This window comes from Balaenoptera physalus (genome assembly GCF_965194825.1).
Source record: "Balaenoptera physalus genome assembly, chromosome: 11".
NCBI classification, from domain to species: domain Eukaryota; kingdom Metazoa; phylum Chordata; class Mammalia; order Artiodactyla; family Balaenopteridae; genus Balaenoptera; species Balaenoptera physalus.
Window position 1 is genome coordinate 90676886 of NC_138896.1, and position 16337 is coordinate 90693222.

Genomic DNA, 16337 nt, shown 5'->3' on the forward strand with positions numbered 1-16337 from the left:
GTCAAATAGTGTAAGAAGCAAGCACTGAAATGCTTGCCCAGAATGCTCCCTGGTTTAATGGGGTATTACATGCCATCTTATTCCACCTGTAATTTCCCCCCCAATGTCTATGTTATATCAATTTTTCCTTTGTAACGTTTTTCACGTTTGGGCCTATTTTCTTCTTCTCCTTGTTATGACTTTTATGCTGGTCGTGTTGTCCTCACTTCAGGGCTACTGAATGCATTGCTGTCTTAGCCATCAACATCCCCCTTGCCTTAATGTTTCCTCTGCCTGCCCCATCCCACTTTGCACTCCAGTTACAGATTTAAATGACGCTTCAGTATATTAGTCCCTGACCTCAGACCTGCAGTGACAACTTAGAACCCATGTCCAGCTACTTGACCTATAGTTGGAACTCAGTCTTTCTGTCCTCCTTGTTTTGTGTTAATCCATACACAGGTAACTAGCCCAAATTCCCATTTCCCTAGCGCCAAAGCGGGCATCATGCAGCCTGTGATTTGCTCCCAGCATTACTCCTCTTCACCTGTGCAAATAGAGGATCACCACCTTCAAGACTGGCCTTTCTAGACCACTTTGGTCCACAGTTACACAGTACAGTTCATCTTGCCTGGTGCATATTTCACAATCATATTTTGTTTCTCTGATTGTCTTAAAACAGGGTTTCCCCAAGTATGGTCCCTGAACATGTTACTTCATGTTACTTGCTCTTAAGCATTTATTTCTGGGCTCCACCTATATCCTCCTGAATTCCTTAAGTTAGGACCCAGGAATTTGATCAATCTAAAATTTGAGAAGTCAAGAATTTAAAGGCAAGATGACGAATAATGGTACAAGATTGCCAGGTAGTTTGATAGAAGGTAAAATAGGATTCAGTTAACTTGACTCCGAGGGCATTTTCAGGTTTATTGGTGTGTTTCTTAAACACTATTTACCCTAATTGTTAATAAAAGCTCTGGATGTTGCTTTAAGCAGCTCTTTGACACCATTGCCAAGGCCATCAGGCCCATGGTCCATAGGAGAGAAAGTGGAAGGCAAATAAGAACCTCTTCAGGGGAAAGCAGGACAATTAGATAAAATTCTTGAGTGCAGGACTGTGTTTCTTTCCTTCTTTCATTTTTTAAAATTGTTCTCTGTTATGCTCATGCCTTGTCTCCAGTGATACCGCTGTTAATAAATGTTGACTCGAATTGGATAAATTGACTGAATGTTTGAAGATGAGAAGTTAGAGTATCAGTACTCAGGTTGGCAGTGATGGTGCTAACTCCTGTTGGTCCCATGCTCACTATGAGGTCAGGTGCTGTGCTCAGTGCTTTATGTAGATTATGCCAGTGAGTGCTTGCTGCAACCCTAATAGGGCAGTGCTGTGATTCCCTATGTTTTAAACGTGGCCAGTATTCTGCTGGAATTGCAGAGGGAGGCAAGAGGCACTGCGATGGGAGAAGCAATTCCTTTTGTTATTCATGAAAAAAAACTTTTGAACCACTTTCAAGTCTCTTCAGTCAGTCCTCCCTATCTGTGGGTTCTGCAACTGTGGATACAGAGGGCTGACTGTACCATGCCATTTTGTGTAAGAGACTTGAGCATCCTTGGTTTTTGGTATCTGCAAAAGGTCCTGGAACCAATCCTCCTGCAGATACCGAGGGATGACTGTATTTCTTTTTCTTTTTTAAGGGGGAAGGGGTTTGATAAATTTCAAATACTGATAACTGTTGGAGAAGGCATTGTGACAAAGCGGTTTGAGGCAAAGAACAGAATTTGGAAGATTTGGGTTCAAGATTCAGTTTGCCACTTAACAGCTCTGTGAGTTTGAGCAAGATCTAGTTTCTCTGAGCCTCGGTCTTTTAATCTGTAAAATGGGACAATACTACTGCACACCAAATGGTTGTAGGGACCACGGGAAGGAATTTGTATAAAATGCTGTGAGAGAAACAATGACAGGAATGACTGAAGTGTCAAGAAAGACCTCCATGTTTGCTGTCCATGCTGAACTTTGGCTGAACACTCAAAAATAAAGCTGCTGAATAGTTGCTGAATTGCCAAAAGGAAACAATAATGCTGAGAACTGGACTTTTTTTGGACTAAGGAAACCCTACCTTTCCCTAGTAAGGGATGAGATGTGCTTGATAACCCAGTTGTATATATGGAACAAATTTACCCTCCAGTCCAAATCTTTGGTAAACAACTTGTCTAAGCCTGCATGAACTTCCTCCTTTATTCCATAAAACCCCCTGCCCATTTTCCTCTGTTGAGACAGTATTCTGGGTTCCTCCAGAATCTGTGATTCCCCAAATTGCAATTCTAAGATCCCAAATAAACTGCCTCTTTGCATCTTTATAGAGGTCCTTTCTGTTGACAAAGCTATTAAAATATACAGCGCTGGTACTAGTGCAGATTGTTCAAAGTGTGAACCAGGATCTCAAAAAAACATTATATTATTTTGAATCATGCTTTAAAGAGGAAAAAAAGACACAAAAGTAATGAGATCTCTCCCCCATAATTTCACAAAGTAGGTGTTATAGTCCTTGGCTAAGGAATCTGAAGCTCAGAGAGGTTAAGCAACATGGCACAGCCAAACAGCTAGTAAACAGCCGAGTTGAAATTTTAAACCTTCACCTGCCTGACTTTAAATCCTCTGCTCTTTCCATTGCACCAGCTTGCTTTAAAAAGAAAAAAAAGCCAACATAGATCCTTTTTCTTAACATTAAAAAAAAAAAAAAAAAAAAAGACATTTATGTTCAAAAACTAACTCATCCTGGTAATTCCCAATTAAGATGTTGTCATCTTGCATCTGGCTCGAATCCCTTTTATGATACAGTAAACATAATTTGAGTGTAGCTTAAGTGAAGTGTCCAAATGGGCTAAAACACCCATTTAGGGTGTTAGATTTTGTAGATTATAAGAAGTTAGGAAGTTAGATTTTGTAGATTGTAAGAATAATCACCTAGGAAGTTAGATTTTGTAGATTATAAGAATTTAATCCTAAATTGTACTTAATGGAGACAATTTTTAAAATGGAAATTCTTCAGGAAGCTAATGACTGGTATATCAATTTTTGTCATTATTTCTCTATGAGACATCTATAGCATGGGCAATTGAAGCAAAAGAAATAAGATAAACGTCACTATAAGTCACAGTGAAGAACTTCTCTGTCGTTGTGGGCTTGGTCTTCGCAAGAAAAACACAGAGGGATCTTTGGCCTGAGTTCAGTTTTTTTACTTCTATATATTTTTTTAAAGGTTAGAGAATTTCTTAGCTCTGTGGCTTTTTGAAGGGAATGATTCTGAGAATACATGTCTGTACCCACTTTTATCCTGAAATAAAGTCTTCACTGGAGATGAGAGCCAGCTATTAAATTTGATTATGGGGCCCTGGGGCAGAAGGATAATCTTTTTTTTAAAAAAGTGAACAATTAAAAAATGAGGATGGGGGTAAAGCAGGATTAAGAATAAGAGTGGATGGAAGAGTACGTGTGAAGGTGGAGCTGTTGATTTAAACACTTTAGGAAAACTTTCTGAGCACAGATCATGTCCTGACAAGTAACTTAAACATCTTTTCTATGAAACACTGTGTAAGGTGGTAGTTCAGTTTATATGCTATGGAGTCACACAGTCTGGGATCAAATCCCCGCTCTGTTACTTCCTCATTTTGTAATTTTAGGCAATTTACTTAAACTCTTTGAGACTCTATTTTCTTACCTGAATATTAGGAGCGATTAATGCTTCCTAGGGTTGTTGTGATGATTCAGCATAATCACTAATGCACATTGTCACCGTATTTGATGTCATGATTATTATTATTATTACTGGTGTTGTAGAACTTACTTGACATATATATTAAAGTCTCCTGTGACCTTAGAAAACAATTTTTGAGGCATGGCAACTACTTAAGAGCCGTCTTTTAACAACAGAATAGATTCAGGAAATGAGGTAAAAGACACAACTTATCTATTTAGATAGACTATCAAGTTGGTTTCCTTTTAAAGATGTTCATAAAAAGATTAAAGACATTAAAGATGTTCATAAAAAGAAAAGATTATGAAACCAAACCTTCTAGTAAATAATCATGAGTTTATATGTATTTTCAAAAGTGCACATATTTGTACTTCTCCTAGGAGGACATATCGATTTGTGTGTGTATTTCAAGCAAGCATCTTACGCACGTCGTGCTTGTAGCTGACACTGCTCTCCCGGGGGAAGGTGGCTTCTGTAATTGCAGTGAATGGCAATTCTATTTGTAGACATGACTTCCTACAGCCTGCACTCCTTTCTGTGATTATTATTTAAAAAATACTTGTCCTCAAATTATTTCATCTTCCTGGCTACAAGGGAGAAAATTCTCCAGCACAACAAGAACCTCACAGGTAGCATGTATCTGAATTGAAAATGTATATCCTCTTACCCATAAAATCATCTGAGTGACCTCTGCAGTCTAAGGAATACAAAAAACATTTCAATACTGAACACCCTCAAACTACCACTTAGGCCAAAAAAAAAAAAAAAGAAAGAAAGAAAGAAAGAAAATCAGAAGTATTAATGTCATTTGAAATGCTGGGACATTTTTCTTCTTTCTTCCACACTCTTTTTTGCTTATAAACAAAAGCACAATTCTCACATCGATAGAAAATCAACAGCAAGAGGACTTACCTTCCTTCAACCAAGAAATGTTATTTTTGTCATTTTCAAAATGCTCAGCTGTTCTGACTTTTATCTTTTCCAGCTCAGTTTCTGACATCTAAGTGGAAACAGAATTGGTTATATAAAAAATTCATTAAGAACCCAAATTTATAACATGGAGCCTTATATTTAGAGACGACTATCATATTATAGGAACATTTTATCTCTGTAGTTTTTCAGCTCCCTGTCTAACGTTAAGTCTTACATTTTATCCATGTGTAGTATTTTACAACACTGACATTGAGAACGAAACTTTAGATGATATTTCACTTTTCAGCAGTCAAGATTTGTAAGCTCTGTAAGCTCTGATTTCTGAATACAAAAGAAAAACAGATGAACAAGTAGCCCCAGATTTGTCAAAACCCAAACATTCAGTGGCTGTTTTAATGCATTTCTTAATAGCCTAGAGAAAAGCATGCTGCAAAGTGATGTGCAAAGCTAGAAAGACTAATAAACACCAAAGGACTTTTCAGCAATGTGCTGGGTAGAATGAGAACCTTATGACCTCAGCCAGGCCACGCTGAGCTTCCTGAAGGTGTGGAGACCTATTAGGCATTCTCAGTACATTGCACTTGACTTCCTCCATGGCTTGGTCGCAGTGAGCTAGGACGCCCCACTTGCATCAGCACCTTGATGTACTTACCTGTTTATTCCTAAGGGAGGAGGCCCAAGGCGTGGGACGGGGGAGCAGCCTGCGGATGCTCTGGGCAGCCTCCCTTCTCGTCTCTCGATGTCCAGCATTCCTCTGCCCTGCCAGAAGTGAGCGAAGAAGCAAATACGCTCCCTCCCTGGGTGGTGCTAGATTTGTATTGCTGCCAGAAGCATCCAACTTGCGGCTGAGAGGGTTTTTTTTTTTTAAGGTAATGTAAAGCCTGTGGTTCAAAACAATAAAAAGCTTCTCCAGGCCAGCACTTATTTAAAATGACACTCTGCAAAATAGGGTGAAAAGAATGAACTCTTTTCAAATGGACGGAGTTTCTCCAGTCTCTTTCTTTCCACACCCGCCATTCATCACTTACAGTTAATATTAAGGATGTAGAAAGAAGAGATTGAAAAATATACGTAGGCTATTTGGGTTAAAAGAAAAGGAAGAGAAACCTCTCAGGGTTTATTTTCTAGAAGTTCACCCTGCAGCTGCTGTTTCAAAAGGCAAGTTTTTCTAACATTTTATAGACAACAAGAAAACATTTCACGTTCTTTTGAGAGTCTGCAGGTATTCCCAAAAGAATTTGGAATCACATTCCAAAGAGGATTTGTCATTAGATTATTAGGCAAAGATAGTACTGTTTTCAACAGGAGGTTAACAGCAGTGAGCAGAACCCTTCGGAATGCGTGATAATAAATAGTCCAACATTCCTAAATGTTGTTGTTGGGTTTTTTTTTTTTTATTTTTATTGGAGTACAGTTGCTTTACGATGTTGTGTAAGTTTCTGCTGTACAGCCAAGTGAATCAGCTATACGTATACACATATCCCCTCTTTTCATCATAAAAAATAATCTTTATTTTTTAACCCAAAGTGGTTTGCCTCCTCCAATGTCTTTACCTGGAAACTGTCTGTTATCTGATCGACTTGTATCCGTTTCACCTCTTTTCCCAACTTCATTTCTTCTTCTACTTTGCTCCCAGTTTCACGTGAAAATTGACTGATCAACGTGGTTTTTAAAAACAATAAAACTGGGAGCAAAAGATAAATTTCGGATTCCTTAAATAGCCAAGGAAGACCTTGACTGGTCAGAATCGATAACATCATTTTCAAACTGTGGCTTAAAGTTTTAAGATTTCTCAGAGGTGCCTATCCTTTCCCTTTAAGCTAATGCAATACTGCTGTTCCTTGAACTCACCTGCTTTTGTTATGAACATTTCAGAATGTTGCCTCAAAATCCCACCTCCACCCCCATCTTGAAGCCTTCTTGATGTCTAGAAAGGATCATTCCCTTCTCTGATCCCCCTTGGGACATCATCATCTCCACTGTGGTCTTGTGTAAACCTGTCTTATCTTCCTGACAAGGTTAGAACCACCTCCACCCCAACCCCCCAGGGCTCAACCTCTGTCTCTGAGTTTTATGCATCTTGCTCAGTGTATGACATGATCACCTATAGATTAACAATGGTTGGATAAACAAAACCAGCATATCAAAAACCAGTGGTGTTTTCCTTGTGCCAAAGTCACAGGAAACACCTGATTACGATGTTTCTTTAGGTTGTCTCTTTTCTCCAGTTATAGCACTTTATGTCCCTTCATCATAAATTGGAGACTTAATCTAATGCCCTTAATAGTTTGGGCATTGTCCTTTGGAAAAGCAAGTTATCTAAATTTTATGTATTCGTGGGGTCAGAAAGATGTTTGGTAAATGACAGTCACAGTGATCTTAAAGCGATAGAGACATCATCGGAGCTAAAGAAACCTAAGATGCAAGCACTGTCCAGATGAGAAGAAATAGTCAAGTGTTCAGGCGAGAATGAGTGAGCCAAAACACTGCTGATCATGTTATTCCTCCTAGTTTATTTTCAGTTGTATTTTAATCATAGACCATATGATTATCCACGTTATTCCTCCACAGAAACTATTTTTTTTAACATTCCAAATGCTTTTAGATCTCTGTAAGTTTACAAATTGTATAACCTCTTCTTCCTTGCAATTTCTAAGGCAGAGAATCCATTCCTACCTTGAGTGTGTGATGATGAAGCCTCTCCTTGGATTCTGTAATTATGTTTACATATTTTATTTATGTTCAACTAAACTAGTTTCTAATTATCTGTCCCCAGAGCAACCTATAACTCAAATCCTGTCCACATTTCTTACTTTGGACGTTACGGTTTACTCTTGATTGTGGTTTATGCTTTGATTTTTCTTGATTTATGCTTTGATTTTTCTTGATTTATACATGTTTTTCCACTTGTTTTATACATATTTTTCTACTTGTTTTACTTTTGCAATAACTGTGATACGTTTATTTGTATTTGTTAAGTAAATTGCAAACTTTAAAACCCTTTGGAAGAATAGTTCTGAGGAGGGAATTTTTATGAAGAGAATATTCATTTCTAATTTGGAAATATTATCCAGTTTTGACTGATATATTTTAAACGTGTCCTAACAGTTAAAATTTTTCTGCTGTTCTATTTTATCATTTTTCTCTGCTTAGACTTTCACTGCCCTTTGATTTCACTTTTGCTCTTTGAATTGGCTTTTGTCTTCAAGAGTGGGTGACGTTATTTGAATTTTCTATATGGAATTTTTTTTTTTTCATTTTGAAGACGCCATTTTTTGAAGTTAGACAACTCATTTTAAATTCCTTTCCTGTCTTTGTTTTAGCAATCATTTAAAATGAGAACTGTAGACATTAATAAGCATGGTATTTGATTTCTTTCATCTACTTCATCAGGAAAGATGATAAAAGTAAGCATCAAGTATTTTATCCTGAACCAGTTGTGTACCACTAGTGTCCCTGTTGGTTGGACATTGCATTAAGGGTATTCCATACTGATGCCAACCTTTAAATCATTCATTCACCCACCTAGAGATGTACTTGGGTCACAGAATTCTCCATCTGGGTGATGGAGTCTGATTTGGACTGGGTTTTAGTCTCTTGAGCTAGACTGGGCCTTGGGATGAATAAGATAAACCACAGTGGATGATAGGAAGTAAAAAGGAGTTAAGTCCAGTGGGTCCCAGATAGAGCAGACTTGGAGATAGATGGTCCAAAATGAAGCCCAAAAGTGACTGGCCAGCCTCAGAGGTCAGACTGGTCTGACTAAGCTCCAAGGAGAATAAACATGTTATTGAAAGCATCCCCTGTCCAAATTATGTTTGTTGTGCTCATTTCAAATAATGAGCTAAATAATTCAGACCCAGGAATGTGGTCTCCAGGCTCAAGTTTTCTTGTTAAATTCTTTTTTTGTTTTCTTTTCTAAAAGCAGATAATTTGAATTATCCATTTCCCTTTATTTTGACTCATGCAGCAGTAATAATTCCATTCCCTTTATTTTGACTCATGCAGCAGTATTTCTAGTTCCTAATCAAAATCCGATCCAGAAATAGAATCTTTAAGGGCACACTATCCAGCATAAAGCTATCTTTGCCAAAAAAAAAAAAATCCCTGCAAGATCGTCATATGTTTCATCTTCTTGTTTCTTTTAAAATAAAATTGAATGTGTGAAGCTAGAGCCTTCTTTAACAAATAATTATGTGCTATCATATTAGTCTTTTGTGATTGTCTTCAAAATCATTGCATTGTCCCTTGCCATTGTTTGTATAACAGTGACATTATATGTATAATGCACAAAATGATATTAATCAGTGTGTAGAGAAGTCACCAACTTAGATTATTGGATTTGAGGACTCTTGTAGAGTACATCTTTCTGAAGGACTGGTGGATTGGGTCCAGATGGAAACGGTATAGGATGAGTGCTTACCCTTCGAAAGTATGTTTTCTGCTACAGAATGGAATCCTATATTATTTAGTATAGTTAATGAAAAAGTTTTCAGTAGCCATTCTAATGACCAGTGTATGCCATCACGTTTTACATTTTAAAATTCTCTTTGAGATTATGTGACCTTGATACAAAAATACACATGGAGTAAATAAACATTGGTCTAAAGTATCAGTGGTAAAGACAAATAAAACAAGAAGAAAATTCCTTATTTGTAACACAGGCTCTCCCAGCGGAAAGGTACAGCTAACACCACAAGGCATACCAATTCAAGGATTTATTAGATGTTAGATCTCATCAAAAGTTTAGGTTTAAGAAATAACACTCAGGGATATAAAATGCATTAAATTTTATCCGTGTTTCTTGCCAAACCATTAAAAAAGCTGTTTACCTTGACCAAATTATTTTTATGCCTTACAGAGTTTCTGTTACTGACATAGACCTTGGTTGGCACTGAGAAAAGATATAAGAATAAACATGTGAATGACACTTGCTAGTGGGTTATGAAGATTTTTGTTTCCTCAGGATTACAGTATAAATCCTTTAATTTACTACTGTCCCGTGTAAATATTGTTCCACTTCATGTTAAAAGTAGTAACTTTATAACTATATAATGCAATTAACACACTCTCCCCTTTGTACTATTATTTTTATATGCTGTACATTTACAAATGTTATAATCTGATGGGCAGTGTTCCTGTGTGTATGTGTGTGCATGTGTGTGTGAGTGTGTGTATTTAAATAGTCAACTGTCTTTTAAATAAATTAGGAAAAGAAAAAATAGATATTTAAAAAACTGTTTACCCACACAGTTGCCATTTCCGGTTTTCTTCAATTCCTTCTAGTAGACCTGAATTTTCATTTGATTTCATTCCTCTTCAGCCTAAAGAATTTTCTTTACCATTTCTTGAAGTTCAGGTCTGCTGGTGACAAACTCTTTCAGCTTTTGTTTATCTAAAAATGTCTTGAGTTCATTCTCCTTAGTAAAGGATATTTACCCTGAGTGTAGAATTCTTGTTTGCTAGTTTCCTTCCCTCCTTCCCTCCTCCTTTCCTCCCTCCCTCCCTCCCTCCATCTCTCCCTCCCTTTCTTCCTTCATTTTAATTTTGACATCCTTCCTGTTATTGTACCCCTATATCTAACATGCCTTTTCCCCTCTCTGATCACTTTAATTTTTTTTTAATCTTTGGTTTTCAGCAGCTTGTCTATGATGTGTTTAGAAGTAGTTTTTAAAAAAAGTTTTTTCTGCTTAAATTTTGCTGAGATTCTAGATTCTGCAAGTTGATGTTTTTCTCCAAGTTCAAGACATTTGGGGCCATGATTTCTTCAAATATCTTTTCTCTTCCCTTCTCTGTCTTCTCTTCCAACAGCATTCCAATTACACATGTGTTAGACCACTTAATATTTTCACAAAGGTCACAGAGGCTCTACTTATTTTTTCCCCAGCCTCTTGTCTCTCTTCTTCAGATTGAATAATCTTTGTAGAATTGCTTTTGATGTCACTAGCCTTTTCTTCTGTACTCCCCAATCTACTACTACTAAAGCAATCTTGTATATTTTTCATTTTAAACATACTTTCAGTTCTAGAATTCACATTACATTTGGTTCTTTCTAATAGGTCCTACTTTTTTGCTGATAATACTCATTTATTATCACCATTTTTTCCTTTAATTTCTTGATCATATTATTATAGCTAGCTTAAAGTCAGCATCTGGTAACCCCAACATTTGGATCTTCTATTGACTGCTTGCTTTCTTGGTTATTCAAATGGCTAATAATCTTTTATTGAATATTAAATATTTTGGATGATACATTATGGAGATTCTGGACAACACTGCATTCTTTTAAAGGGTAATGAATTTTGTTTTAGCAAACAGTTAAACTACTGGTATATCCTTTGGATCCTGTCAGGCTTGGCTTTATGTTTTATTAGGGTTGAGTCAATTTCAGTTTTTTTCTTAGTCTTACGAAGTAGTTCAGGCTAAAATATCTGGTTATTATGGCTGAGGCATGTCCTTTTTCAGGGCTCAGTTAAATTCCCAGGTGCTCAGTGAGATATCTCTAGTCTAGCTGGACCAGAGTGTGCTCTAACACTGTATTAACCCTCATACATGCATTCATTGCTCAGTCCCACAGAAGCTAATTTTTGCAAGATACTTCAAGTCTCATCCTATGCATGCACAACCCAGCCCCTAGCCAGGAATGCTAGGGTGAACTCTGCCCCTTACCTACTTTGTGCAGCTCCCTCTTCTCCAGAACCCTGCACTGAACATTCTAGTCACTTCAATAGCCCAAACTCCGGTCTCTGCCTCTTCACTTCAACAACTTTGCTACTCTACTTTGGCCCCATCTATTCAGTACTTGCACTTTGGTAGGGAAAAGGTTATCAAGTCAAGAGCTAGAGCAAATATGTAGCTCGTCTTTTGTTTTTACCTACTCTCAAGAATTATACTACTGTTCTGCTTGTTGTCTGATGCTTAAAAATAGCTTCTTCATTTATTTTGTCAGGTTTTATAACTATAAATGAAGACATGCAAGTCCAGTATCATTTATTCCATTGAGACCAAAAGTTAAAGAAATTTTGCACATTCCTTTATCCCTATCCTTCCAGTCAATCAGACATCAGAGACAGGTTTCAACATCCCCTGGTGTGGGGCAGATGAGTCTAGAACAAAGGGTGGCTCCTTTTTGAGATTCAAATTTCATTTTATTTTAAGTTCATAGAAGAATCAGTAGTTTTGAAAGCAAGTCCTTTTTATGAGAAGTACCAAAGAACTGAGATCACATTTAAACCATAAATCATATGTTAGGTAAGACTAAAAAATTGCTTCAAAGTAGTGTTTGAGCTAATCACCCCACCGAATTAAATTTTGACAAGTGAGTAGGAAGGGAATTTGAAGGGGATGTGTGACGGTGGTTTAGATGCTGGATGTTCGTTAAAGAGGAATTTGGTGCATTATTGTTTTAGTTAATTCTTGAAAGATTGGGACAGTAGGATCCCTGGATAATCTGGGGATTACTAGGGCAGAATAGTTCTTTGCCCAGTTTCCTAGAAGTACCTTAGTAGTTTTCAAGACTTAGAGAAACATCTTTGCATCCAACATGACATCTAAATATCAATAGCAGATGGAAAGACTAGGTGAAAAGATTTGAGTATTTCCATAATACAGTGTATTCTGAGAACACCTGGGGAGAATTCCAAACTTCGTCCAAGTTTGAGAGAAGTGCTGAGGGCCAGTAAGCAGAAACAAGGCTCTTGGTCCCAATAAGAGATGCCATTCGTGGGTGCTGCATAGTAGACAATCCAAGCTAGTGGCAATGGAAGGGTTATGGATTTTGGGAGAAGAAATCGTGGGGAAAGAGATGATCCCCAAAGGCTATCAGGAAGTGTTCTCTCTAAGTGAAAACCAGCAGTGACAGAGGATTATCATGTATTAGATTTGCTATCCCAGGGGAAGTTAAGGGGGGATTGTATATAGCCTGAAAGCCTCTCTTTGAAGCTGGAAGAGATTGAATTAGCTTGAATTTGTAAGTTTGTTTTCAACCATCAGTAGGAATGTTGGCACAAATGCTAAGTTAATATCAGTTAAAGAGAAATAAAAACACCATATGTTTTGTTGATCTGAAGACATAGCCTTGCTCTATACTTCCATTCCCACCACTCTCCTGAGATCTCTAAAGATGAGTTCACCAATGTAGGCAACATTTAGAAGTGCTTTTTAGGAGTCTATTTAGAATGGCTTCCTTCTTAGATAATGACCACCATCACTCACAGAGGTGGGTCCAGCACCCTATTCCTTGGCCATAACAGGTGGTATCAGAAATAGGTGGTTCAAGCTGGCCAATCCAATATCCTCTCTCCCAAAATTTGGAATTGGGATCCAATCATTAGGGTTTAACACAGGATGGCCTGTTTGGGTTGTGAGAAAGTGGAAAAATTGGGCAATCAGGAGAGCAAAGTGGACAACTTATTTGTTCCAGTTTCTTCATCTTTAAAGGAGATATAATAATTATGGTATCTACTTTGAAGTTGCTGGGGGTGGTGGTTAAATATTAGTGAATGTAAAGAGCTTGGAAAAGAGCCTGAACATACAGTAAACACTCAGTAAAGACTTAGAAATTATGTTTATTATGAGTGAATTATTTTTCAACTCCATTGAGGTATAGTTGAAACACAAAAAGTGACACGTATTTAAAGCATGTGGTTTGGTCAGATTTGACATGTGTATGAACCCATACAATCACTGTAATCAAGATAACAAACATCCCCATCACTCCAAAAGTCTCCTCATCCCTTGGTAATCCAACCTTCTCTCCACCCCCATTCTCAGACAAATACAAATCCTCTTTTTGTTATTCTCTATAGATTAGTTTGCATTTTCTAGAATTAAATCTAAATGGAATCATATACTATGGTTTGTTTGGTTTTTTTTGGTTTGTTTTGCTAGATTTTTAAATTCAGCACAATGGTCTTGAGATTCATCTATATTGTTGTGTCAGTAGTGCACTTTTATTGCATTCCATTGTATGGGCATACCACAATTTGATTATCTATTCACCTGTTGATGGGTGTTTGAGTAGTTTCCTGTTACAGCTATTACAAATAAAACTGTTGTAAACACTTATGTATCAATACAAGTCTGAGGTTTTACTTTTTGTTTGGTTTTAGTATTTATCAAATTAAAAAATTTTAAGGGGAAAATGAGAAGAACCCCCCAATAAATAAAATTGTGATTAGAAAATACAGTTTTAAAAATAGCGTTCATTAGCTTGCAAATTAATTTCACCCTAGAATATACAACTTTACTTTTAAGAGACTAGTTGACATCCAAGTGGAGTTTACAACTGTCTCATCTTTATATCTGACTACTGTGAGGTCTTTGTTGAACTACTATCTGCTAGAAAACCTTCTAAAGAGGAAAAAGGTGGCTTATAAAATTCAAGACAATAAGACCAGATACTGCCCCTTAACCTCTCAAAATTGTATTGTAGAAATGAAGAGGCATATTGTCTTCCCAGAAATGTGCACTATTGTTTTTTTAAAAGATAATTGAACTTTTCATACAGTTAGAACATTTAGTGCAATTTATTTAAAAAATAAATTGGAGAAATAGCAACTTTGCTTTCTCACTGGAAACCTAGATATTTTGAAATATTTGGATGCTAGCCATTACAGCCATATAGAACGTTGCTTACTGAGTTTGTATTAGAAATTACTTAAAAAGTATTTATTAATGAGAAGGGATTGATTTATTGGATTCTTACATTATAGTACCTTTTGCTAAATTCTTAATAATTATTTTAAATAATTATGTAAACTAGTGGATATTATTGGTGGAGGTATGATAATGCTTAAAACAAAGTCCTCTGTAATCAGTACATTATGTCATTCAAATGTACTCTTGAAATGTTAACATCTGGAAATGTCTGTTTCTTTGGGGGAGAGACATTTCTTGACTACATGTAGTTATTTCCCTCCTATTTGAATCTCGTCATTGTCAAGTTCTTTGTCATCTTCTTGGCTGTGTCTTGGCTTTTTTAGTTCCAAGATCTCCTTTGCCAAGTAGGATGGACAACCGTGATTTCTTTCATACAGTACATGGTTTTCTACCTATATTAGTGAGGAATACTGTTTTTTTTTTTAATCCCTGGAGAGAAAGAAAAAAATATGTTATCTTGATCAGTCTTTTCTCCAGACCACCTCTCATGGGTCAGTCTTAAAGCAGGACATTTAAATAAATTGAACTTCAAATACAATCCCAGTTTAATAGGACTTTTGGATTCAAAGAGAAATTCTAACATTTGATCAGCTATTCACAAATGATGTCTTTGTATCCTTTAAAGAACTATAAAGCAAATAAAAAGTTGTAAGCTGTTTTATTTGATGTTATCTGAGATAAAATAATTCTTTGAAGAGCTGTAGAGACTAATTGGAAAAGAATAGCAGTATATCCCTAAATTATGAACTTAATAAAGTTAAAACCACACAGGACCTACATAGGTAAGCCGCAGTGATCTAAGAATACACACTTGTTAATGTTCTACAAGTTCTAAGGGGGAAAAAATGAGTTTTCTTGGAGAAGAGATGACAAAGTTTTAGTGGACAGAGATTAAAAAAAAAAGGAATGATTGAAAAAGGGAAAGGAGTAGGGTACAGATAATAAAAGGGGAAATTCTCCTTCCACAAATTAGATGGAATTTATCCAGCTTCTCTGCAGGGTATCTACTTCCTCAGAGTTGGAGGTAATGACAACCAACGCAGTTTCCAATCCAAACTCATGGCTTCCAGCTCAAGCTCATGGGTGTCAGTTTATCCCTTTTATCCTCTGCTTTACATACATTCTTGTCTTCCTGATAATGTGCTCCACCCACTTGAAACTCCAGCATCAGAAGCAAAACAACAACTTTATAGAGACTAATCGACTTCGCAAGTTGTGTAAGATCAAATCCCTGTAACAGATCCCTTACTATATAAACCTCCTAGTGGTTCTGCTTCTCTGATTGAACTCTGACTGATAAAAGTGCTCCATTCACATTGCACCATGTAAATGACGCCAACTGCTATAGTCCTGTAGTGCACTGCCTAGGGGCCGAATCAGCAGCTCTGAAAGTCTGTATTCCCGTAGCTTAAGTGGCTTAAAGACTAGAATCACTTGTTTCTCGTTTATTGCTCCAGTAATAGGTGGGAAAATTGACTTCGTAGCCAAATACATTTGAAAAACACTGAACTCATTCCTCACCACTGTACTGAGATCCTACCACCTTCACACAGTAAAGGCTCTGTAAATCCACGCACTGAAGTAATTTGTTCAGTCCATCCTTCTCCAAACTTATTTGACCATGGAATCATTTTCCAAGTAGCTCCTGTTAACATAACCCTGCAACCAGTGGTTACGAAACACACTTTGAGAAATATTGGAATACATTCTGATAAGCTCAGTCATTTAACATTTGACTCTCATCATTTCTAAGTGCTATCTAAGAACAGAATTAATGTAACTTAAAATCCCACTTAGGCAGTCAAAATTAAATGCATCCAGGGGATGTGATCATAAGAATGCAACGAGGGCTTCCCTGGTGGCGCAGTGGTTGAGAATCTGCCTGCTAATGCAGGGGACACGGGTTCGAGCCCTGGTCTGGGAAGATCCCATATGCCGCGGAGCAACTAGGCCCGTGAGCCACAACTACTGAGCCTTTGCGTCTGGAGCCTGTGCTCCGCAACAAAAGAG

At 37.1% G+C, this 16337-nt stretch overlaps 1 protein-coding gene and 1 long non-coding RNA gene across 3 annotated transcripts in view; one reads left to right on the forward strand and one right to left on the reverse strand.

The window, feature by feature from the left end:
- MDFIC2 (MyoD family inhibitor domain containing 2) overlaps positions 1-10147 on the reverse strand; it is a 115234-nt gene extending 105087 nt beyond the window's left edge. The window contains exons 1-2 of one of the 2 annotated variants that reach the window (XM_082412404.1): positions 5320-10147; positions 4647-4734 (exon numbers count right to left, since the gene is read on the reverse strand). In XM_082412404.1, the coding sequence (XP_082268530.1) occupies positions 4647-4734 (88 nt within the window). In that variant the 5' untranslated portion in view covers positions 5320-10147. The other variant, XM_082412405.1, reaches the window with a different exon arrangement.
- The window catches only part of LOC309637556, a 738298-nt gene that overhangs the window by 257488 nt on the left and 464473 nt on the right, over positions 1-16337 (forward strand). The gene's annotated exons all lie outside the window — the stretch shown is intronic.